General features: G+C 46.9%; 1 protein-coding gene across 1 annotated transcript; it reads right to left on the reverse strand.

Annotated features, from left to right (window-relative positions):
• Positions 1–18,662: 18,662 nt before the first annotated feature.
• Positions 18,663–20,587, reverse strand: LOC123131420 (uncharacterized). Its single transcript, XM_044551105.1, has 3 exons — positions 19,561–20,587; positions 19,332–19,487; positions 18,663–19,086 (listed from the first exon to the last, which is right to left on the reverse strand). The coding sequence occupies exons 1-3, from the start codon at positions 20,584–20,586 to the stop codon at positions 18,697–18,699; spliced, it is 1,572 nt and encodes a 523-aa protein (XP_044407040.1). The 5' UTR covers position 20,587; the 3' UTR covers positions 18,663–18,696.
• Positions 20,588–24,703: the final 4,116 nt, after the last annotated feature.

A 24,703-nucleotide genomic window follows, 5' to 3' on the forward strand; every position in this document is an offset into this window, starting at 1 on the left:
AATATAAAGGGGATAATAATAATAATAGTTGGCTTACACTCGCCACATCACGTCAAAGTACATAAATAACATCCATCATACAATCACTCATGGCCCGACTACGGCGCCAAAATAGAAAAGACCCCCAACAAGCAACTAAAACCCTGAATCGAACCCCAAATAGGCACCACTACTGATCATCAGGAAAAGACACATAGTATCGCTGAGAGTCCTCGTCGTACTCCCACTTCAGCTCGAGCGCGCCATCCGGAGGAGTATCATCGGTCCCTGCATCTGGTGTAATCTGTGAGCCACAAAGGACTCAGCAATCTCGCACCCTCGCGATCAAGACTATTTAAGCTTAATAGGTAGGAAAGGGGTAATGTAAGTGGAGCTGCAGCAAGCGACTGGCATATATGGTGGCTAACTTATTCGCAAAGGAGAGCGAGAAGAGAAGGCAAAGCACGAGCGGAAACTAAATAGAGCAGCCTACGCAAACATAACTCCAACGTCGTGTCCACTTCCCGGACTCCGCCGAGAAGAGGCCATCACGGCAACACACGCCGTTGATTCATTTTAATTATTTAAGTTCAAGTTATCTACAACCGGACATTAACAAATTCCCATCTGCCCATAACCGCGGGCACGGCTTTCGGAAGATCAATCCCTGCAGGGGGGTCCCAACTTAGCCCATAACAAGCTCTCACGGTCAACGAAGGAATAGACCTCCACCCAGGACCCACCGATCAGACTCGGTATCCCGGTACAACAAGATGATTCGACAGGTCAAAACTAGTCCAGCAACACCACCTGCTGTGCCGACAAATCCCGATAGGAGCTGCACATATCTCGTTCTCAGGGCACACCGGATAAGCTAAGCGTACGGGAGCCAACGTAACCCAAGTTGCCAAGGGACGGCCCCGCACGGTGCTCTAGGGTGGACCAACACTCAGAGGAGCACTGGCCCGGGGGGGCTAAAATAAGATGACCCTCGGGCTCCGGAAACCCAAGGGAAAAAAAGGTAGGTGGCAAATGGCAAAACCAATGTTGGGCATTGCTGGAAAAGCTTTAATCAAGGCGAACTATCAAGGGGTTCCCATATAGCCCAACCGCATAAGGGACGCAACAATCCGGGAACATAACACCGATATGACGGAAACTAGGGCGGCAAGAGTGGAACAAAACACTAGGCGAGAGGCCGAGCCTTCCACCCTTTACCAAGTATATAGATGAGTAAAGATAACATAGCAATATAATGATATCCCAACAAGTAAATAAATGTTCCAACAAGGAACGGCTCCAATCTTCACCTGCAACTAACAATGCTATAAGAAGGGCTGAGCAAAGCGGTAACATAGCCAATCAATGGTTTGCTAGGACAAAGGTGGGTTAGAGGCTTGATCATGGCAATTGGGAGGCTGACAAGCAAGTGGTAGGCATCGTAGCATTGGCAAAGCAAAAGAGCGAGCAAACTAGCATAGCAAAGATAGTAGTGATTTCAAGGGTGTGATCATCTTGCCTGCACAGTTGTCAGAATTGACTGGATCCTCAAAAGCAAACTCAACGGGCTCCTCGTTAGCGAACTCGTCTCCCGGCTCTACCCAACAACACAAACAAGCAACAAGGATACAATCAACCACGTGCAAGGGCAAGCAATAATATGCAAAGATGATATGCTATGCGGGATGCGATGCGGGATGCCAAATGCAAGATGTAACAGGAAATGCATGAACCTGGCCTCAACTTGGAAAACCAAGTGTGCCACTGGATAGAGGGGAAGAAATCCCCTGAAAACGATATAAAGATCATGGCAATCGGAGCTACGGTTTGGAAATGGCAAGCGTTTTACTGAACGAACCGATCTGCGATTTACAGCAAGTAGGCTCCTAAATGCAACAAAATGAACATGCTACAGCCACCCAACATGAAAACAAATTGCATGGCAGTGATGTACTCAAGAAGCTTAACAAATCACCAGGACTGAGGCATAGGCAAATTCATCCATTAAGGGCTTCAAACAAGCATGGCAAAACTGAATAAGCAAAACAGATTTCAGACTTAGCGAAATTAACGCTAGTCTGGAATTTCAGACCACGATGCTTTCTTCGGAGCAGCAAAACAACATGAAGGAACACCTGAACATGGCAAGTAAGAGCATGGCATGGAGCTACTCAACAAGCTTAACAAAACACCCAAAACGACCTGGGGCCAAAAGGGTTCACAAAATACTATACCGAGCACACGAACATCGATGAAACACAAACGGTTTTCAGACTTAGTGAAAACTGGGACATGCTGAAATAATAACTCACGGAGGCATGTAAACGAGCTCGATGCTCTCACTACGGTGCAAGTCATGGCAAGGCAAGCATATATCCATTAAGAAGGCACAAAATGCTAGCTAGACATGGCAAGAACAATGGCATAGCATGCATGGATCACTAGCAATAACTCCGGCAAAATCGCAAAAGAGTTCACGATCTGCCCAAAACAACAACTATCCAAAAGTTGAGCTCGATTGAGTCAACCTAGGGTGCTCCAACATAACAAGTAAAGACATGGATGGATTAAGCACAACAAACATAACAAATCACTCTTACTGATCATCCTCAAAAGAGGCACGGATCACTAGGAAACAAGCTGGACATATAGCATTGTGAACTAAAACATCCCAGACTTAGTGATTTTCACTAAGTCCCTGAAATCAGTAAACTCAGGTAGCCCTCTTCGCAAGCTTGCACAAGACAACACACACATCCTAAAAATACAAGGAAGGCACCTCTGGAAAGAAGACAACATGCTTAACAATTCATCCCAAAGGGGCACAGGCATATCATGCACGGATTAATTATGGCAAAAATGACAAATATGCATGTTGAACTAACGGATCTGCAATTTAACTCATGATGCCTCCTTCCAGCAGTATTTTGGGCACCAAGATGACCTCAAATGCAAATGATGCAATGGAATGAAATGATGTACCCGTCGAGACGAAGATTTTGACATATCATATGCCCAAATCGGAGCTACGGATGCAAAGATATGGCAGGTCAAACATGGGCACTTGGATCTGAGAAAAACTGGGACTTAAACAAAAAAACAACCTCTCTCAGATCTAGGGTTTCACGGAACCCGAGGCGGCGGCGGATCACTGTTCACCGGTGAGGAAGAAGGCGCCGGGGGGGGGGGGGCTCGCCGGAGTGCTGGGGCGGCCGGAGAGGGGCGCGGTCGCCCGGATCCGGTGGCGGCGTGGACCGGTGCGGCGAGGGCGGCCGCGACGGGGCTGTCGAGGGCGGTGGCGGCGGCCCGCGGCGGGGCCGGCGTGGAGCTCGCGGTGGCGCGCGGCAGGGAGCTCCGGCGAGGCTGCCGCCGTGGCGCGGTGAGCTCCGGCCGCCGGAGATGGAGGAGAAGGGCGCGGGGCGGCGCGGGGGAGACGTGGGCCGGGAGGGCCCCTCCTGGGCCCAGACGGGCCGGCGCGGCGGCGGGCTGAGGCGATGTGGGCGCGGGGCGCGGACCAACCGGCGGACGCCACGTGGCGGCGGCGGGCGGAGGCGGACACGTCCGGCCCGAATCGGACGTGTCCGTCGGCGGGAGGAGGAGCGGATCTGAGAAAAAAATTAGGGTTTGGAGAGGGGATCCGGGATTTGGAGGAGGGGGTCTATTTATAGACCTAGAGGGAGCTAGGAGAGTCCAAATGAGGTGCGGTTTTCGCCCACACGATCGTGATCGAATGACCGAGACGTTGGAACAGAGTTTGGTGGGTTTTGGGCCACTTTGGAAGGGTGTTGGGCTGCAACACACACGAGGCCTTTTCGGTCCCTCGGTTAACCGTTGGAGTATCAAACGAAGTCCAAATGACCCGAAACTTGACAGGCGGTCTACCGGTAGTAAACCAAGGCCGCATGGCAAGTCTCGGCCCAATCCGGAAATGTTTAATCCCCACACACGAAAGAAAGCTAGAAATGGCCACCGGAGGAGAACGAAGCGCCGGAATGCAAAACGGACAACGGGGAAAATGCTCGAATGCATGAGATGAACATGTATGCAAAAGCAATGCACGTGACGACATGATATGAGATGCACGAAAACAAAAACAACACACGGAGGCAAAGACCCGAACCCGAGAATTAAATATAACTTAATGCCGGAAACGACATGAGTTGGAGTACAATTCGGGAAGGTTACATATGGGGCGTTACACATTAAAACCAAAGTACATACATAGTTCTCATTGAACAACATATAGCTCTGCAGAGCATCTAATTAAACCATACATTGAAACTATCTAAAACATTTCAATGCAACAACAAATGCGATCATAATCGCAACTAAGGTAACAATTGATCCAACGGCATAATGATACCAAGCCTCACTATGAATGGCATATTTTCTAATCTTTCTAATCTTCAAGCGCATTGCATCCATCTTGATCTTGTGATCATCGACGACATCAACAACATGCAACTCCAATATCATCTTCTCCTCCTCAATTTTTTTCAATTTTTCCTTCAAGTAATTGTTTTCTTCTTCAACTAAATTTAATCTCTCGACAATAGGGTTGGTTGGAATTTTTGGTTCACATACCTCCTAGATAAAAAATCTATGTCACGTTGGTCGGCATAATTGTCATAAAAACTAAATGAACCAAATAGTTATAAAATATAATATATACCACATCCAAATCATAGACAAGACAAGGGTCGACGGAGGCGGATACCAAAACCATTGCACTATATAATAACAAACAATAATAAAAGTAAGAAAATGACACAAGTATCTATCTAAATCATACAAGTAAGAACTTTTTTCTTTTAGAAAGAAGATCAAGAGGCTCACCACGGTGGTGCCGGCGACGAGATCGGCATGGGCGATCGACGATGGTGAGGACGGAGACGGGACAGGACGGACCGCCAAACCTAGACAAATCTTGAGGAAAATGAAGCTTCGACAAGGAGCTTCGTGAGGAGAAAGCTTAAGTGTGGCTCGGGCATTTCATCGAACACCTCATGTGCATACGAAGTGAGTTAGAGCACCACAAAGCTCTCCCACGGCCGGCCAAAAAATAGAGCACTCCACTGCTCTGCTCGCGGGCAAGGGGGTATATATAGGCATCTCATTGGTCCCGATTCGTGGCTGGAACCGGGACTAAAGGACCCCATTTGGTCCCGATTCCAGCCACAAACCGGGACCAATGGTTGTGGGCCAGGAGCGAGGCCCATTGGTCCCAGTTCGTGTCTGGAACCGGGACCAAAGGGCCATACGAACTGGGACCAATGCCCCACGAGGCCCGGCCGCCTCCCTGGCCTCACGAACCGGGACCGATGCCCCCATGGGTCCCGGTTCGTGAGTGAACCGGGATTAATGGGCTTACCCGGCCTGGACCAAAGCCCTGTTTTCTACTAGTGTACGCAGCCCTAGGGGTGGGACGTGGGGAAGGAACGAAAAAACACGAGGGACAATTATTACGGAAACAAATTAGTGAGAAACCAAGATCGTAGAGAGGTGGAAAACGATCGTACGTCGGGGGTGGGAAAAGAGGTTCGAAGAAACGTAAGACGGAACAATCTGTTTCTTTTAGGTAGTACAAGCACACTATCACCATGATGAGTCCAAGTTTCAACATGGACAAATAAATAATAGGTAGCTTAGAAAATAAAGATAGACATGAAGCAGTATGATATTGTGAAGCCATGTATCTTGTGCCACCAATCTCGGCCTCTCCTCCATTCTCTTCTCTATCACTGGTGGAAAAAGGGCCTTTGGTCGCGGTTCGCAACTGCCATTAGTCGCGGTTGCGCAACCGCGACCAAATAGGCGCGACTAAAGGACCCCCACTTTAGTCGCGGTTGCTTAAGAACCGCGACTAAAGGCCCGTCCACGTGGGCGCCAGGCGGCCGTCGGGGCGGAGGACCTTTAGTCGCGGTTCTTCTGGCCAACCGCGACTAAAGGCCGCCACAGGTTTAGGGTTTTAGCCCCCCCTAAACCTGTTTTCTGTTTAATTTGTATTGTTTTATTTCTTTTGTGCTTTATTTTAATTTTGAAGGAGTTTCACATATTCTATGGTACTACATACATGCATATGAATGTACAATTTCAAACAAATTTGAAATTAGAACCAAAAAGAATTCAAGAGGAATATACAATATATATTCAATATCATCGGATGACCATATACAATTTTGAACAAGTTTCCATACATAATTTAATGCATATAAAGTTCTACGTCCTCGTAATGGTGTTCTCCTTTAGAATGGAGGACTTCCCTGCTGAACCATCCAGCTAGTTCCTCTTGAAGTGGTCGGAAGCGAGCTTCTGGACTAAGCATCATCCGGAGGTTATTCCTCTGAGCATTGGTATCACTCGGAACCCGCTCAGAGGTGTATCTCCGGATCATCTCACAGACATAGTATCCACATAGATTGGTCCCCGCTGGCTGAATATCCCCAGCATTCTTAGCCTTTGACCTTTTGAATTCTAGCTCTTTTTTGAATTCACCGACCTTTGTATCTACGAACAGTCTCCAAACCCTACGAGGCAAAGAAAATTAAATGAACAAGAGAGTTATTAGTTACTTGATATTAGGAAATGAACGAAATAGGCCGATCGATATAGAGCGCAAATGAATGAAAATAATTACTTCTGCAGCATTCTTCTCATGCCACCCCAAAGCTTTGGATCCATATTCAGAGAGTCGTGGACGAGACATTCTGAGGTGTCAACTTTAATTACTAGCAGAATCCAGTGGAACCTGCGGACACGATACATGCACAGTACGTCATGCATAACTCATTGATTAGCCGGCCACATACCATGCATGGAGTAAACAAAAGAGAATGTGCTCAAGACAGAAACACTCACCCAAAATGGTAAGGAAATAGAATATCACTTTTGAGTTCCTGCTTTGTAAGAAACTGCCACAGGTCTGCCTCCATGTCGGCGGGGTGATGCTCCAACACATATCCATTAACGATGTGTGGGTCAATGAACCCAACATCATGGATGTTCCTTACTCTGCATTCCTTAATCTTCATTCTGCATGTATAATAGCGGACACAACAATATAGTTAGGACATATATATAGTGCAGGCAATATGAACGAGATGGGGTAGAAATAAATCACTTACAGAACGTAGCAACTGATGATAGATTTGTCGAGCTCGCGCAGATTGAAAAGCTGGAACAATTCACTCAGATGAATTTGTACATAGTAATGTTTGAAGTGATGCTCATATCTAACTTCCGCATAAATATATTCTTTGGCGTTTTTATTTTTTATGTAACCCTTGTACCATTTCAGCAGACCTTTCATTTGTGGAGGTAGATCCTTTTCCTGCGCAGGCTCGACGAGAGGCCCATTCTTCACATATGTAATTACTACCTCCTTCACTGGCGCCTCATCAAGGCCTAACAGTTCACGAAGAGTAATACCTAAGTTGGACGCTTGTTCTCTGGCACTCGTTACAGTCAATCCATGTGCTGCCGCAGCTGCTATGATATCGGGGTCATCCGGACCGGCGGCTTTCACTATAAGCGGGGCAATCGATTGTTTACTTTGTTCCCCGAGCTGGGCAACTCGTTTCCCGCTTTTTTTACTTTCTAATTCCGTTTTCTCGGCCTCCTCCAAGGCTTTGTTCTCCTGGTTCTCCGCCCGCTCTTTCTTCTCCTTCAACATGAGTGCCTGCCTACAAAGTTCACGTGCATAGTCGTCAGGCAGATTCTTCGCAGCTTGGGACGGTGTGCTCATAAATGACTTAGCCCACTTCTTTTGCTCATCAGAAAATACTGGCTTGGGCTCGGGCTCTCTTTTCTTCTTGCAGTCCGCCTTCCATTTGTCATGATCAGCAGCCGCGGCCGCGGCAGTTTCCTCGGCACTACGTTCCCAAGGCCTTGTGGGGAGAGGCTTCAGTGATGGCTCCGGTACCTTTGTGGTCTTAGGTACATAAGGGTCCGGGTTAATAATCCAGGACTGCTTCTGCTTCTTTGCCGGAGGTGGATTGGGGGGCGGCGTCTGATCACCCGCCGGACGAGGACTGGGGGGCGGCGTCTGATCACCCGCCGGACGTTGTGGACTGGGGGGCGTCGGCTGATCACCCGCCGGACAAGGACTGGGGGGCGGCGTCTGATCACCCGTCGGACGAGGACTGGGGGGCGGCGTCTGATCACCCGCCGGACGTTGTGGACTGAGGAGCGTCGGCTGACGTGACGGAGGTGTAGGTGAACCGCCGCCGCCGCCGCCACCGCCACCACCACCACCGTAGGGGGGTGGACTTGTTGTCCTTGGCGCCTCGCCTGGAAACTTGATAAACTTCTTTTGCCATAGAATGAAATGGCGCTTGACATCTCCAAGTCTTTTCTCCCCTTCAGGTGTAGCAATGTCAATCTCCAGGTCCTCAAACCCTTGGACTACGTCCTCCACCGTGACACGAGCATAGCCATCTTGAATGGGGTTGTTGTGGTGGAGTGCTCCAGGTAAACATGGTAAAGCACTGCCGATGGCTACCTTCATGGACATGTTCCCGATAGGATAATACAGATGACATTCTTTCATCTCCTTTATATCGTCCACGGGGTAGCGAGGAGGCTCCGGTGCAGTAATTTCGACCACCAGAGGCTCCGGTGCAGTAATTTCGATCGTTGGTGCATCTGCACCAGCCGGTGGGGCCTCCGTGGAAGCCACGCTGCTTCTCCGCTGCTGGCTTCCGAGATCCGCTGGATGATCTTCATGCTGCGCCCGAGCTGCATCTCTTTCGGCTACTAGTACACTCACGGTTTTCTTCATCACATCCATTTCCGATGCCAACCGCGCCACAACATCTGCTTCCCGATCCATCTTTCTCTTATGGCTTCTGTAACCGTACGGGTCATCGTTCTGGGGGAACCCTATTTTCCACGGAATGTGCCCCATGCCTCGTACACGTCCTCCGTGTTCAGGATTCCTGAGGGCTTTTGTCAGCGCGTCGTTCTCTCTGTTGAACTTGATCTTCCCCTCTTGAGCATCCCTCATTGCGTCAATAAGGGCTTGGGTGGGTTTAATTATTTTGCCCCGGTAAACACACTCCCCTGTCTCCGGGTTCAGCGTTCCCCCATGCCCGTACCACCAGCTTTTGGCCCTTGGGTCCCATCCCTCCGTACCTGGACGGATTCCTCGCGCCCTCAGCTCGTTTTCCATCTTCTCCAACCTAGGCACCCAAAGGCGATACCCTCCTGGCCCCATAATATGATTGTACTCCTTCTTAGCCGCATTTTCCTTATTTTTTTCGATATTTCAATGAACTGCTCCGATTTCTTTTGCTTCACAAATTCTGGCCAATCATGTTTCAGTTTCTCATATTGTCCTTTGAAATCCGGAGTCTTGTTCTGCTTGACAAAGTCACGGGCTAGATTTTGCTTGAATTTCCGGAATGCGTCGGCCATCTTATGAAGAGCGAACTGTTTGACTAGCCTCCTCCTCTCCTTGTTTTCCTCAATCTTGTTACCCTCCTCATTGAATTTGTTGTATTCCGGAGGTAGAACGAAATGTTCCATAAGCTTCTTGAAGCAATCTTTTTTTGTTCTCTTATCGACAAAAGTGAAACCAGCAATTCGTGCCTTCTTTGGCTCATTCCACTCTTGGACGGTGATCGAGACGTTGTCTCTAACAACGGCTCCGCATTGGTTGACAAACTTGGTGGCGTTCTTGCGGGGCTCCAGCGGCCTGCCGGTTGCACTGTCGACAACCTCGATGGTGCATGTTTCTCCTTGTTTCATCGTCTTGGTTGCGCCACGCTTTGACGACGTACTTGATTGTTTCGACGATCTGGCCGAGGGCTAAAATAAGAAAGAGAGTCGCGCGCATTAGTACACACATATTTATTCAAATCAGTTAGTTTGTATCACCAGAGGCTCAATGTATATATATACCTCGGCGCCGGAGGTGGTTGCTACTTCCATTTGAAGATCGTCATTTATCGACGTTTGTTCGGCATCATCTTGCTGACGGCGCCCTTCATCTTCACCGTCAAGGTTCAGATAAGAAGAGACATCATCTTCTTCTTGTCCGGTCGGCACATATAGAATATCGCCGTTTATGATGCCGAACATATGTGCTTCACCATCCGGATCATAGTTGTCCATAATCGGGTCAGCTCTATCGTCCGCCATTATGTCAGTCCTGAAAACATGTAGTAAAAACAAATTAATTAAGTGAAGAAGGGGGGCGGTGGCGGTGGCGGTGGCGGTGGCGAAAGGGCGGTGGCAAAAGGAGGGGGCGAGGAAGGGGTGGGAGACGGTTTACACATTTTTGTATGAACCATGGCAAATTTTAGTAATTCATCATGGCAAGTTTTTTATTTGCTAGGTGTACCATAACGCGGTACGAGGTGGTACCGGTGAAGGGGGGAAACATCCGGGAAAGTATTCCTGGTGTTTCGCGTTTTCAGACAGATGGGTCGGAGGGGGAAAGTTGCGTGTTCGCTATGCTAGGGATGCGTGATGGACGAACGGGCTGCATATCCGGATTCGTCTCGTCGTTCTGAGCAACTTTCATGTACAGAGTTTTCTAATATTCTGATTTAACTTTTAGTCCCAGTCAACAGTCAACAGTCCCAGTTGACTGGTCAAAGTGGGCCAGGGGACCCGCATGTCATTCACTTTTAGTCTTAATTCAGATTAGTTAGATTAAATAGCCATTCACTTTTTCCCATCCGGGTGCCGGAGAGAGCTCCGGTGAGCCTCTCCCATGGCGGCACTTCACCGGAGGGCGCGAGGGCTCCGGTGAGCCTCTCCCGTGGCGGGCCGGCGGCGTTGGGCGGGCGAGCGAGGCGGCGCGGGCGGTGGGCGAAAGAGGCCCGACCAACCGGAGGGGCGAGCGCGACGTCGGGCGGCGTCGACGGCAAGGGCGGCGTCGAGCGAGGGCGAGGGCGACGGCGGGCGGCGTCGAGCGAGGGCGAGGGCGACGGCGACGGCGGGCGGCGTCGAGCGAGGGCGAGGGCGACGGCGACGGCGGCAGAGAATCGGAGAAGACGAAATATGGAGGCGTCGGGCCATTGTATTTATAGCCCCCCCTTTACTCGCGGTTGGGGAGGCGACCCGCGACTAAAGGGTAACCTTTAGTCGCGGTTGGCCAGACCAACCGCGACTAAAGGGTTTCTTTTCCCGCGCGCAACGACCTTTAGTCGCGGTTGGGGAGGCGAGCCGCGACTAAAGGGTAACCTTTAGTCGCGGTTGGCCAGACCAACCGCGACTAAAGGTATTTTTCAGAAAAATAAAACTAATTCAATTCAAAATCTTAAAAATACAAATAATATATCAAAAAATTAAGAAAAATAAAACTAATTCAATTCAATATTTTAAAAATACAAATAATATATCAAAAATTCAGAAAAATAGAACTAATTCAATTCAATATGTTAAAAACACAAATATTATATCAAAAAATTCAGAAAAATAAAACTAATTCAATTCAAAATTCTAAAAATACAAATAATATATCAAAAAATTAAGTAAAATAAAACTAATTCAATTCAAAATGTTAAAAATACAAATAATATATCAAAAAATTCAGAAAAATAAAACTAATTCAATTCAATATGTTAAAAATACAAATAATATATCAAAAAATTAAGAAAAAATAGAACTAATTCATTTCAAAATTCTAAAAATACAAATAATATATCAAAAAATTCAGAGAAGTTCTTCCCGGCCGCCTCTGTCTTCCCACAAGTTCTTCCCGGCCAGTCTTCCCGCCAGTTCTTTCCCGCCTATGTCTTCCCGCCATTTCTTCACGCCTCTATCTTCCCGCGTATCGATGCTCCTTTTATAGGCACGGCGCCGCTTCTGCTTTGTCTTGTTCCTCCGACAGGGCGTCGTGCGCTACCCACGCGTCCTTATCCTACCGACAGCTTTAGTCACGGTTGCACCCTCCAGCCGGGACTAAAGCTTACCCAAACGTCCTTATCCCACCGACAGTTTTCTCAGATGACACAAAAACCACATTTAGTCCCGGTTGCACCAACCAGCCGGGACTAAAGGTTAGATGACCAGCTCTGGATTCCTCTTCTTCCCGCCATTTCTTCCCTGTCTTCCCGCCTCTTTCTTCCCGCCACTTTCTTCCCGCCTCCTGTCTTCCCGCTCCCATTTTTCCCGCCATTTCTCACTACATATATGTAGCCCGGCTTGCCCAGCATTATCACATCTCTATAATCTCTCATCACTCTCTCATGGCTTCCACCGCACCCACTCTAACCTACCAGCAGGTGGAGGAGCTTTGCGCCTCGAACTACCCTTGTCCACCGGGCTACCGTGTCCCCACCGGCTGGAGCCTAAGCGCCGGCGGCGTGCCGGTCCCTCCCGTCCCTCAGGGTACTGCGCGTCGGGCGGCCATCACGAACCACTACTACCTCGACCTCACGCCGGAGCAGCGGATGAATCCCCGCTGGCATCCCGATAACCAGCATACTTGGGACGCCTTCTTCATCAATTGGCGTGAGAGGGCGCTCGCCAGGTATGAGGAGGACGGTCTGCCTCCTGGGAACTTCCACGAGGCCGGCCGTCGGCTATGGTGGTACGGCCGGACTCTGCAGAGCGTCATGGACTACATCACGGCCGGCGATATCCCCCGCCTGCGCTACCCTCAGTTCGAGCCACGAGCGCCGCCCGACGACAGCGACGACAGCAGCGACGACGACGGCGGCAACTTAGAAGGCGACGACAGCAGCGACGACGGCGGCGGCTATGAAGACTACGAGTATGCATATTATACGCCTAGGCAGGAGTATGACTAAATCACTCCAAATTTCATGTATCATCAGTGGTATCTCGAATCATTCGAAAATGGACACCAAACACATCACGGGTAATATAATTCACATGATCCATTCAACAAAGTTTGGTACAATAAATTATTACACATCATTTCTTCCCTTGTGTCCCTGCTTGCTTACGATTGTGCCGTATCCATGGAGCATCCTCATCATTTAACTTAATGCTTGGGTCGGTGTTCACTTTGAAGGGCGGAATTTCAGCAAACATATTATAATCTTCTGACATGTCTATCTTGTCCTCCACTCCCATGATGTTTCTTTTCCCTGAAAGAACAATGTGGCGCTTTGGATCATCGCATGATGTACTGATCGTTTTCTTATCTTTCCGTTTCCTCGGTTTGCTACTCATGTCCTTCACATAGAAAACCTGAGCGACATCTTTCGCTAGGACGAATGGTTCGTCAAGGTAACCAAGATTGTTGAAATCCACCATTGTCATTCCGTATTGCTGGTCCACCTTTACCCCACCTCCTGTTAGCTTGAACCATTTGCACCGGAACAAAGGGACCTTAAAGGAGGGTCCATAGTCAAGTTCCCATATCTCCTCTATGTAACCATAATATGTGACCTTTTGCCCATTCTCGGTTGCTGCATCAAAACGGACACCACTGTTTTGGTTGGTGCTCTTTTTATCTTGGGCGATCGTGTAAAATGTATTCCCATTTATCTCGTACCCTTGGAAAGTCGTTATAGTCGAAGATGGTGTCTTGGCCAACATGTACAGCTGATCTACAACATCATTGTCATTCATTAAATGTTTTCTCAACCAACTGCCGAAAGTCTCCATGTGGGCCTTCCTAATCCAGAATTCAGGCTTCCCCGGGTTGTCCGAGCGTAAAATATTCTTGTGTTTCTCAAAGTACGGAGCCACCAAGCTGGAATTGGCCAGTACAGTGTGGTGTGCTTCAGTCAGAGAATGGCCGTCCATACATATCGTTGATTTCCTTCCGATCGTGCCTTTTCCACTTAGTCTCCCCTCGTGCCGCGATCGAGGAAGACCAATCGGCTTAAGGTCAGGAACAAAGTCAACACAAAACTCAATTACCTCCTCATTTCCATAGCCCTTGGCGATGCTTCCTTCTGGCCTAGCACGGTTACGAACATATTTCTTTAATACTCCCATGAACCTCTCAAAGGGGAACATATTGTGTAGAAATACAGGACCGAGAATGAAAATCTCTTCGACTAGGTGAACCAGGAGGTGCGTCATAATATTGAAGAAGGATGGCGGGAACACCAACTCGAAACTGACAAGACATTGGATCACATCGTTCTGTAACCGTGGTAGAACTTCTGGATTGATTACCTTCTGAGAGATTGCATTGAGGAATGCACATAGCTTCACAATGGCTACTCGAACATTTTCCGGCAGGAGCCCCCTCAAAGCAATCGGAAGCAATTGCGTCATAATCACGTGGCAGTCGTGAGACTTCAGGTTTTGGAACTTTTTCTCCGCCATGTTTATTATTCCCTTTATATTGGACGAGAATCCAGACGGGACCTTCATACTGCTCAGGCATTCAAAAAAGATGACCTTCTCTTCTTTGGTCAGAGCGTAGCTGGCACGACCTTGAAACCATTCCGGATGACGGTCATCAGGGTCTTTCAAACGTTGCTGGTCCTGTCGTGCTTCCTTTGTATCATTTGTCTTCCCATACACGCCCAAGAAGCTTAGGAGGTTCACGCAAATATTCTTCGTAACGTGCATCACGTCGATTGCAGAGCGGACTTCTAGGACTTTCCAATATTCTAGCTCCCAGAATATAGATTTCTTCTTCCACATGGCTGCGTGCCCGTCAGCTCCCTTCGGAACTGATTGTCCGCCAGGACCCTTTCCAAAGATGACTTTCAAATCCTTGACCATATCAAATACCTCAGCACCAGTGCGTTCCGCAGGCTTCGGCCGGTGATCTGCCTTGCCGTTGTAATGCTTGCCTTTCTTTCTTACTGGATGAATTTTCGGAAGAAATCGACGATGCCCAAGGTACACGTTCTTCTTACAATTTGGCAAATGTACACTTTCAGTGTCATGTAAGCAGTGCGTGCATGCATTGTATCCCTTATTTGACAGTCCCGAAAGGTTACTAAGAGCAGGCCAATCGTTGATGGTTACGAAAAGCAACGCTCGTAGGTCAAATTCCTCTTCTTTGTGCTCATCCCACACACGGACACCGGGTCTGCCCCACAGCTGTAAAAGTTCATCAACTAATGGCCTTAGGTACACATCGATGTCGTTGCCGGGTTGCTTCGGACCTTGGATGAGCACTGGCATCATAATGAACTTTCGCTTCATGCACAACCAAGGAGGAAGGTTGTAGATGCATAGAGTCACGGGCCAGGTGCTATGGCTGGAGCTCTGCTCGCCAAAAGGATTCATGCCATCTGTACTTAGACCAAATCTTATGTTCCTTGCGTCAGCTGCAAAATCTTTGAACTCTCTGTCGATCTTTCTCCATTGCGTTCCATCTGCGGTGTGTCTCAACTCCCCGTCCGACTTATGGTCCTCTTTGTGCCATCGCAACAACTTGGCATGCTCTTTGTTCCTGAACAGACGTTTCAACCGTGGTATTATAGGAGCATACCACATCACCTTCGCGGGAACCCTCTTCCTGGGTTTCTCGCCCTCAACATCGTCACCAGGGTCATCGCCTCTGATCTTATAACGCAATGCAGTGCATACCGGGCATTCATTCAAATTCTCGTATTTACCGCGGTAGAGGATGCAGTCGTTGATGCATGCATGTATCTTCAGAACCTCTAAACCTAGAGGGCAGACAACCTTCTTTGCTTCGTACGTACTGGCGGGCAACTCGTTATTCTTTGGAAACATATTCTTCAACATTTTCAGCAAGTTTTCAAATGCCGAGTCAGCTACACCTGCCTGTGCCTTCCATTTCAGCAAATCCAGTGTGCAGCCCAGCTTTTTCAGACCATCATCGCATCCGGGGTACAACGACTTTCTGTGATCCTCTAACATGCGATCCAAATTCTCCCTCTCCTTTTCAGTTTCGCAGCGTCTCCGTGCATCAGCAATGGTCCGACCAAGATCATCAACGGTCTCATCACGTGCCTCTTCTTCACCTTCACCTTCCCCTTCACCTTCAGCATCCTCCATGAAAGTATCACCGACATGAGCAAGATAGCTTTCATCGATGAAATCATCCCCTTCTTCATCTTCTTCCATTATAACCCCTCTTTCTCCATGCTTGGTCCAACAATTATAGCTTGGCATGAAACCGTGCCGAAGCAGGTGCAGGTGAACTTCTCTTGAGGAAGAGTAACCCTTCTGATTCTTACAGTCAACACATGGACAGATAACAAAACCCTTCTGCTTGTTCGCATTAGCCACTACGAGGAAATCTTTCAAACCCGTAGTGAACTCGCGGGAGAGTCGGTTACCGTACATCCATTGCCGATTCATCTGCATTATTATAATATAAAATATATAATTAACCATCGTGCATTTGTTAAACTAACTAGCTATAAACAATAGAAATTAAACAATGAACAACACACATGCATATTTTATCAATGACACACATGCATGAAAGGTTCAAGTTGCTAACCGCGATCGAGGAGGAAAAAATAAATGAGGAACCTCAAGTGTGGCTCCAACACTTCATATCATGTTTGTTTCACGCTCTTGGGGCATTTCATCAAACACCTTGTGTGCATAAGAGGAACCAAAAGCAAACCTACACCCCTTGTGAAGCTTTCGCGACTAATGGGGCTGGACGGAAGCCTCTTTTTCTACCAGTGTATCCAATCCAGATCTCATCCTCCCCTTCTCAAGAGGGCTTGTTCTCATGTAACTTGTTCACGTATATAAACCGGCAAGATCCAGTGTAACAAAGCGATGTGGGATTATTTACTGGATAAAAGAACATAAAAGGGGCTCATTAAGATTGCTGCTATACTGCCCCTTCTGGGCCTTGGCGGAGCTGCGTCGATGGGCCGACCCACAACGAAAACGGGCCAGCTGGCTAGGGCAGCTCACCTGATCACGTTCCATCTAAGATTGAAACTGATCCAGAAACTCTTGAGTCGCTGGGAGTCAGAGAGGCTTTAGCACTGGCGGAGGATTTATATGTGCAGAAGATTCATGTTGCATCAGATTGCAAGAATGTGGTGGACGGAGTTAAACAGGGATCTTCAGCAGAGTACAGAGCAATTATACATGAAATCATAGAACATGCTATGACTTTTACTTCTTGTAATATGTCCACGAGTTTAGAACATCGAATACCGAGGCTCACAATCTCGCTAAGCATGCATTATCGCTTGGATTTGGCCGCCGTGTTTGGTTAGGTCAACCCGGTGATCTTATTTTCACACCTGTAAACATTGCCGTGACATAAATAAAGCTTAGCGAGAGTGTCTCAAAAAAAAAATCTAAGTTCGAAACCTGTTTGACGCAGTTTTTTTTTCTTTTGTGGGAAAGATGGACAGGCTGTCGAACCAAGCAAAACAGATCGACACACGTACAAAAATTTGCTGGACGGACGAAAGTTACGGACGAAAATTAGGGAGTAAGAAGCAATAACCCCTTTATTATTATTCGCAAAAAAAAATAACTCCTTTATTATTAGGTAGAGATAAGTAGAGAAGAGATAGAGATAGAGTGTAGAGATTTCAAGCAGCGAGAGATTTGAGAAGGAACTGAGACAGGGGATAATAAGGAAAGCAGTCCATGCCGAAGCAAAGGACTTGAGAAAGAAATTGGTGAAGCGGGAGAAATAGGAAGGAAAAGGAATTGAGACGGGGGATAACAAGGAAAGCAGTCCGCGCCGAAGCAATGGATTTGAGAAGGAAATTGAGACAGGACCCACTTGCGAGCATTTCTATGGGGACAAGAAAAATAGTGTGCGCGAGCCCCGGTGGGTGGTGGCGGGCACACGAGACCACGAGGCCATAGGGCACCAGAAAAGTCGTCGTCCCGCAAAAAAGAATTATACTGGACGAAACTAACCTCCGGGCACCGGTGCATGCATGCACGTCTCTCGAACCCGTGGCTCGGGGCATGTTTGGCGCACCCCCGTACGCCATCGTCTCACGTGTAGGTCGAGTGTCCAGAGGGACACGAATTTGTTCTTTCTTTTCTTTTCATGAATACAGAAATATACGTATCATTTCATTGATAGGTAGAAAGCAAGAGTGTTAATTAGGGTTACAAAGGTAACACCCAGGGGGCGGATCTACACCCAAAATTTTCTGAAAAAAAGTCGTATATATGTATCACAGAGACAATAATCTACAGCGTATAGGCCCATTAGTAGCCCATTTCGGAAGCAGCAGCGAGCTGTCTTCACGCACGCAGCCAGCCATCGATTTCATCTGCCCATGGACTAGGCGGCGACACGTTGCTGACTTGCTGTGTGCCCATGGCGAGTATGGCGAGGGAGAGCTCGACCAAGCCATATTATCTATATTTGATATCATGGATATTTGCTTATTATTCTAGGAACTTGGTCAAAAGTAGAAAAAATGACTTAGCTTCAGTTATTTTAGAATGGAGTAATTAATTGATCAGACCAGGCCTTTGTGTGTGGACTGTGGGCTGCTCCAGACAGCCAGTAGTAAGTAGTAGTAACTTGTACGTGGGCTGTTACAGGCTAGATATAAGAAAAGGACAACTCACCTAGAAAAAAAAAGGACAACTGGAACAAAACCGAGCCGGCTGCTGCGGCCTTGATAAAAAGGATTCGATTTACGGTAAAAAAATGATAAAAAAGATTCGACTGAAACAAAACTCTTTTTTAGGCACCTGACAATCAGCAAAACCAAAACCTTTTAGCCATCAGTGACGGCGTACAACCATATGCAGAATTGACCGCTTTCTCTAAATTAGTACTACAACATTAACTAAACTGCCTCTAATGCCTTCAGAACCCACACAAAGAATCTTCCAAGGAAAACACTACACTATCCTTGAAACATGATCCTCCCTTATTTTAGCAGTAGTCAGGAAGTGGATTCTGGCAAGTGATTCGATACCCCTTCTGATTTGCTTCTCCACCCAACACCTGTGCTTACTTGTCTCCGGGAACCTTATCGGATTTAGAGGTTCCACGCCTCGGCACTTGCTGCATGTCAGTCTATCATACAGGTACACATCCCCTAGATTCACCGCCGCTTTCAAGACACGCCTGACATGACTCACTTGAAAACAGAAGATGATTAGTTTGGTCAGACGGTGGTGCTTGAAATTCGATGCAGGCGATTCCCACTCAACACCCTTGTGCTCGCTATACGACTTCGTCTTCCTCTTCTCCTGATCCATTTGCATGTCACAAGGATGATCCATTACCTACATCACCACCCGTAGGACAAAGGTAGATGGAACAGGTTAATTTCGCATACACGGGCAGACATTTGTGCTCCAAGTGAAAGCACAGGCGTGCAACCATGCAATGGAGATATAATAGAGAAACCCCTCAAACAGAAGAGAATAATAGAACAGGCTGTTGGTAAGAAGAGCATACAGTCGAGTAGTAGAGTCACCCCTCATCAGAAAAAATAAAATAATAGAACAAGGTTTCAGTAAGAACACACCGTCATGTAGAACTCCTCCAGGGAAGGCGCCGCTTCCAGAATGAACATTGTCCAGGTGAGATCATGCCCTTCAGGAATGTCAACAAGATTGACAATCCTTAGTTGGTGAAACACAGATGCCAGCCATCTGGTCAGACACTCTGGTTGAACCCAAATCTACAACAATAAGCACATGATAGGATGAGTAGAGAACAAGTGAAGACAGAACAAAGCAACCATCCTGAGTTACCTTTTCGCATTTAAACCCCAAGCTCAGGTCTCGAACAGAGGTCTCATGAAGAAATGTACTTAACTCGACCATTTCATGCCAACTAAGAGCAACATTTGAAACACTCAGAACATTGAGCAATGGGACATAGCCAAATGACAGTGGTGGTTCTTTGAAAGACATCCAAAACTCAAACACCAACCAAGTGAGCTTCGGAACCCAGTCGAGTTTGACCACGTCAAAACGGCAATTGACAATACTGAGCTCACTGAGTTCTGCGTGTTCAATTTGGAACGCCATCCAATTCTCTGTGTCACAATTGAGAAAACCTAAGTGTTTTAATCGCTTGCAAGTGACGAGGATGTTGGAGACGAAGTCCGATTCAGCAAATCTCAAATTCGCCAGGTAGAGGCACGTGAGACCAGCAAATGTATCCATACACTCATTAAAAAATGACACGAACCGTGCCCCGTATTTCACCAAATCGTCAATGGTGCACTCTAAGCGTCCCTTCTCTGTCAGAACAGTGAATTCGGCCTTCTCAACCTTGCATGTTGCCATGGCATTGCCAACAGCATGCCCGACTGATATGGGGACATCGTCTATCAAGTAGAACGTCATGCTCAAGAGACGAATGGGCCATCCACCCGGATCCCTGCGTGCCAGTATGCTCTTTGTCACTTTGGCCACAGCTGTATTGGCCACAACTTTGGCTACAGCTGCTGCATCGGCCAAGGCTTTGGCCGCAGCTGCATTGATCCTCCGAACCAATTCAGCATTGGACACTGCTGCATTGGCCAAATCTTTGGCCACAGCTGCAGCGGTCGTCCGAACCAATTCAGCATTGCAAAAGCTGGTTTTATTTTCTGAAGGCAGGAGGTCCCAAGCACTGATTGTAAGCCGTGAGAGCATGGCAGGAAGCTGACTCCACCGTCTCGAGAGGACACTGGTTCTGGCAGCGGCACAGACATCGAGTCGGTCGAGAATGTTGACAAGGATGCCATTGGGCAAGCTGCTGATCCTATCATCTGGATTGCCTTTCGGCATTTGACACCAGAACAAATCAGAGTTGATATCACGGTACAGTCAAATATGCAATATTGATAAGTCTCAAAAAACTGCAAGTTTGATTGTCTCAGAGATACAATTTGGCCACTGTCGCAAAGATACAGCTTTGATCTACTTAAAACGATGACACAAGTTTTATTTTATTTATACCAAAAAAGGTAGATTTTGATGCTGTCTGAAAGACTGAAATTTGACCCTGGTTGCTAAGATAAAATAAGACATTCAGAGGAAGGGGCCCATGGTCGAACCGGATGGCTTGGCCATCAATTTGGCAGCCCGTCGCCGGCGACAAGTCCTCGCCATCGCCCGAGCTGCCGCCGGTCAGTCTGAAAACTGATTGCCTAGAGTTTTTGTGCGTCTCCTCCGAAGATTGGCGGGTGCCGCGGTGCCGCCAATGGAAACTCGGAGACTGAACTCGAAAGAGTTGCTTCGATTGCCGGTTGCAACTCGGAAATGAGCAGCTTCGAAATGGAGCTGCCGCTGTCTCGATTGGGGAGTGCGGCTCCCAAAGGAGGAACTTATTCCCGATCCCCTTTGCTCTTTTTTTTTGGGCGCTGCTACGCGTCCGTCGGCTGATATTTACATATTATCCGCCGTCTCGATAGTCGTTGAATGCCCGAGCTGATAGCCGTCTGATGTAGTGTCCGCGCCTTGCATGTTCATTCGTTACTTCCCGCAACAAACACTCTGTTGCAGAAACAAGACTGCATGCCGCCTCATTACTTCCCGCAACAAATGCTCTGTTACAGAAACAAAGCCACATGCCTACTCGTTACTCCCCGCAACAAATGCTCTGTTGCAGAAATAAGACCGCATGCCCACTCGTTACTTCCAGCAACAAACACCCTGTTGCAGAAACAAGACTGCATGCCCACTCGTTACTTTCCGCAACAAACGCTCTGCTGCAGAAATAAGACTGCATGCCCACTCGTTACTTCCCGCAACAAATGCTCTGTTGCAGAAACAAGAGAAATAGTAGGGAGCACCACCATCGCCACATCGGCCAGAAAATAGGAGAAGGGATCTCTGAACCATACCTGCTTGAGTCGTCACCAACCACCGTCGATCCCGAGCCAGTCGTCGATGCCACCGCGTTGGATAAGCCCCGGTCGCCCAACGCTTTGCGCTGCCGCGTCTGCCGCCCTCCCAAATCTAGCCGCTCACACCCCCAGCCACGCGAGCCCACACTTCTATGGGATGAAACCCTCCTTTGGTTATCCAGTTGCAGGAAGGGTTGTCCTGAAACAAGAGGTGAGTTGCAGGAAACAAACACGCCTCCAGCGAATGCGGGAGTGCTCTTGACCGTCTGATAAAGCATAGATCAGACAGCCATGAAGCCGGCGGACGGGTGCACGCAATCGGCCGATAGAAGGTAAGCTTTTCCCCTTTTTTGAGACAACCCTTTGCTCTCTCGTGAAACCCTAGGTGGGAGGGGCGGAAAACCCTATACGACGCTTACTGTGTCAAGTTGTCGTTCAAACGCACGGATAGAGCGAGGCGACCGATTAAATGGGCCGGCCCGTTGCGCGTTTCACTTATTTTTTCGGTTTTCTTCGGGTTTTCATTAATTTCTTTATTACTTTTGTTTTTCCTATCTGTTTATTTTTATTTTTATAAATAGAAATTTTAAAAAATGTTCAAATGTTGAAAACATGTTGATAATATCAAAAAAATTCCTCTCCATTATAAAAATATACGAGAATTTCAAATTTTGTTGTGTTTCAAAAAATAGGATTCAAAAAATAATTTTCCAAAAAGTGTTCGGGAATTTTAAATTTTGTTCTTTCTATAAAGAATATTCGGAATTTTGAAAATTACTCACTTATTCAGAAATTGTTCGGGAATTTCAAATTTTGTTCGCGTTTTGAAACAATTATGGAATTTTGTTCTTTTTTATTTTTAAAAATGTCAAATCTTCAAAAAAAATTAAACATTTTAAAATTTTATTTGGTTCAAATATTTGTTTCACTCTTTTTAAAAACATTCAGTATTTCAAAATTTGTTCACTTTTCTCAAAAAATGTTCAGATTTTCAAAATTTGTTTGAAAAATGTTTGGAATTTAAAAATGTTCACGTTTACAACATTTGTTCTTTTTTTCTAGAAACTTTTTCTAATTCTAAATTATGTTTGTATAATTCAAAAAGTATTTCGAAAAAATTGTTCCTGTTTTCTAAAATGTGTTTAGACAATTCAAAAATCTATACGCTACAGTATTTATGGTCCTGTAGTTAATATCCCGCTATATTGAGTTTTTAAATAACTTGCATGCTCTAAACTCATGAGCACCCATTTGGTGTGGTGGCTAGCAGTGCTCGTAGTGACCGCGTTTGTGCGAGTTTGATTCCTAGCGCTTCACATCTCTTTTACGATTTTTCTGCACTATACATGGGCCAAACCAGTCGGGGCACTCCTGTGTGGGAGACCGATTGTTTGCCGCAATGTGCGGCGTATAGGAGTTCCCGAGAGGGGCGGCCTGCTATGGAGAAATGATGGCACGGATGGGCTAAGAGCAAACCTGGCCAGATAGGCCGACACGACATGGCCCGGCCTGAACTGGAGCCTTCAGCGATGCATTTGCTAGAGTCGGATCTCTATATCAGCAAGGTACAATTTGACGGTGCAAAAATTGGCAGATACCTGCATAGGGTTACTCATGGGGCGGAGCTCCCATTGAGGATTAGAATAAGATACACACGGGACCTGGATTTTACCCAGGTTCATGCCCTCGTGGTGAAGTAATACCCTACATCCAGCATGCCTTATTGTATTGATGTGTTTGTCTCGTGGAGAGATTGAAACTATTGGAGATCTATTGGCAGGGGCAGAGTCAGGATTTGGACATAGGGGGGGCCAAGCCAAGTTGACAGAAAAAAATCTAGCGCATTTTTTTTCATAGTACTATAACAAGGTCGTGCTTTGATGCTATATAAACATGTACATTTGTTTTGGTTTAAATTTGACTCCATGATTGATAGTAAAAAGGAAGATATTAATAATTTCATCAGGAGGGATCTTAGCTGTTAATTTTCAATTTTTCTTTTTCAAAAAAGGGTTTCCCCACCACATTCTATTAGAAAAAGAGGCATCTGTTAATTATCTTTTAATGTAGATTATCAAGCAATAACAAAGCAAGCCGTCTCACATTTTACTTCTAATACATGTGTTCATAATTTTAAAATAAAAAAAGGTTTGCACTTGCCGTTGAGATAGCGAGAGTTATATATAACTAATTGCAGCAACATGCTTTGAAATGAATTAATCCTGATGATAGTTGGTACTAGCGCTTTTCTCTTCATAGCGGCTGAACTGAAGTTTCAAAATTCACTATATTTGTCTATAAGCTTGTTATATGAAAATTTTGCACCACATATAGAAACTAGTATATACGATAATTTCCATTACGGTGATTTCTAGAACAAATACAATATTGAGACTCTGATGGCATCACAGATCACCCAAACAAAATAAATAAATTCTGTTGTATAAGTTCAACACATACAAAATAAAGAATTGAGAAAGAATCGATACATACAAAATAAATCACGGATCACTAATAAGCTTAGAAAATATACCGCAGGGCCTTAACCTTGGCAAGTTTAGTACGTTGGCTCGAGCCTAAAGAATCGACGAGTGAGGCACCTGCATCGCCGTTTGAATCCAATCTGTTCTTGAGTTGAGCAGGGAGAGCAGAGGCAGGAAGGGGGAAGCGGATGGCGGCGCCGGAAGGGCTAATCCCACGCACTCACTAATCACCGGGGGGGGGGGCAGGTACAAGTGTTCACGCTTGTTATCGCTAATTACCTTGAAGCTGATAACTGCCTGCTCGATCATTAGGGGGGGCCAGGCCCCTGCTCGCCCCCCCTTGGCTCCGCCACTGGGAAGAAGATCAACTGGACCGGCTCAGTAATTTGCCTGATCGCGTGTTGCTCGATATTGTAGGGCGACTTGACATCGCAGATGCTGCCAGAACCAGAATCCTCGCCAGACGGTGGAAGGGGATTCCCATTATGCTCTCTAAAATTTTATTAACAGTTGGTCCCTTTGACGATGTGCGCAATAGAGGGTTGACCTCTGATGATGTAGCTCGGGCCAATG

This window comes from Triticum aestivum, chromosome 6A (genome assembly GCF_018294505.1).
Source record: "Triticum aestivum cultivar Chinese Spring chromosome 6A, IWGSC CS RefSeq v2.1, whole genome shotgun sequence".
NCBI classification, from domain to species: Eukaryota; Viridiplantae; Streptophyta; class Magnoliopsida; order Poales; family Poaceae; genus Triticum; species Triticum aestivum.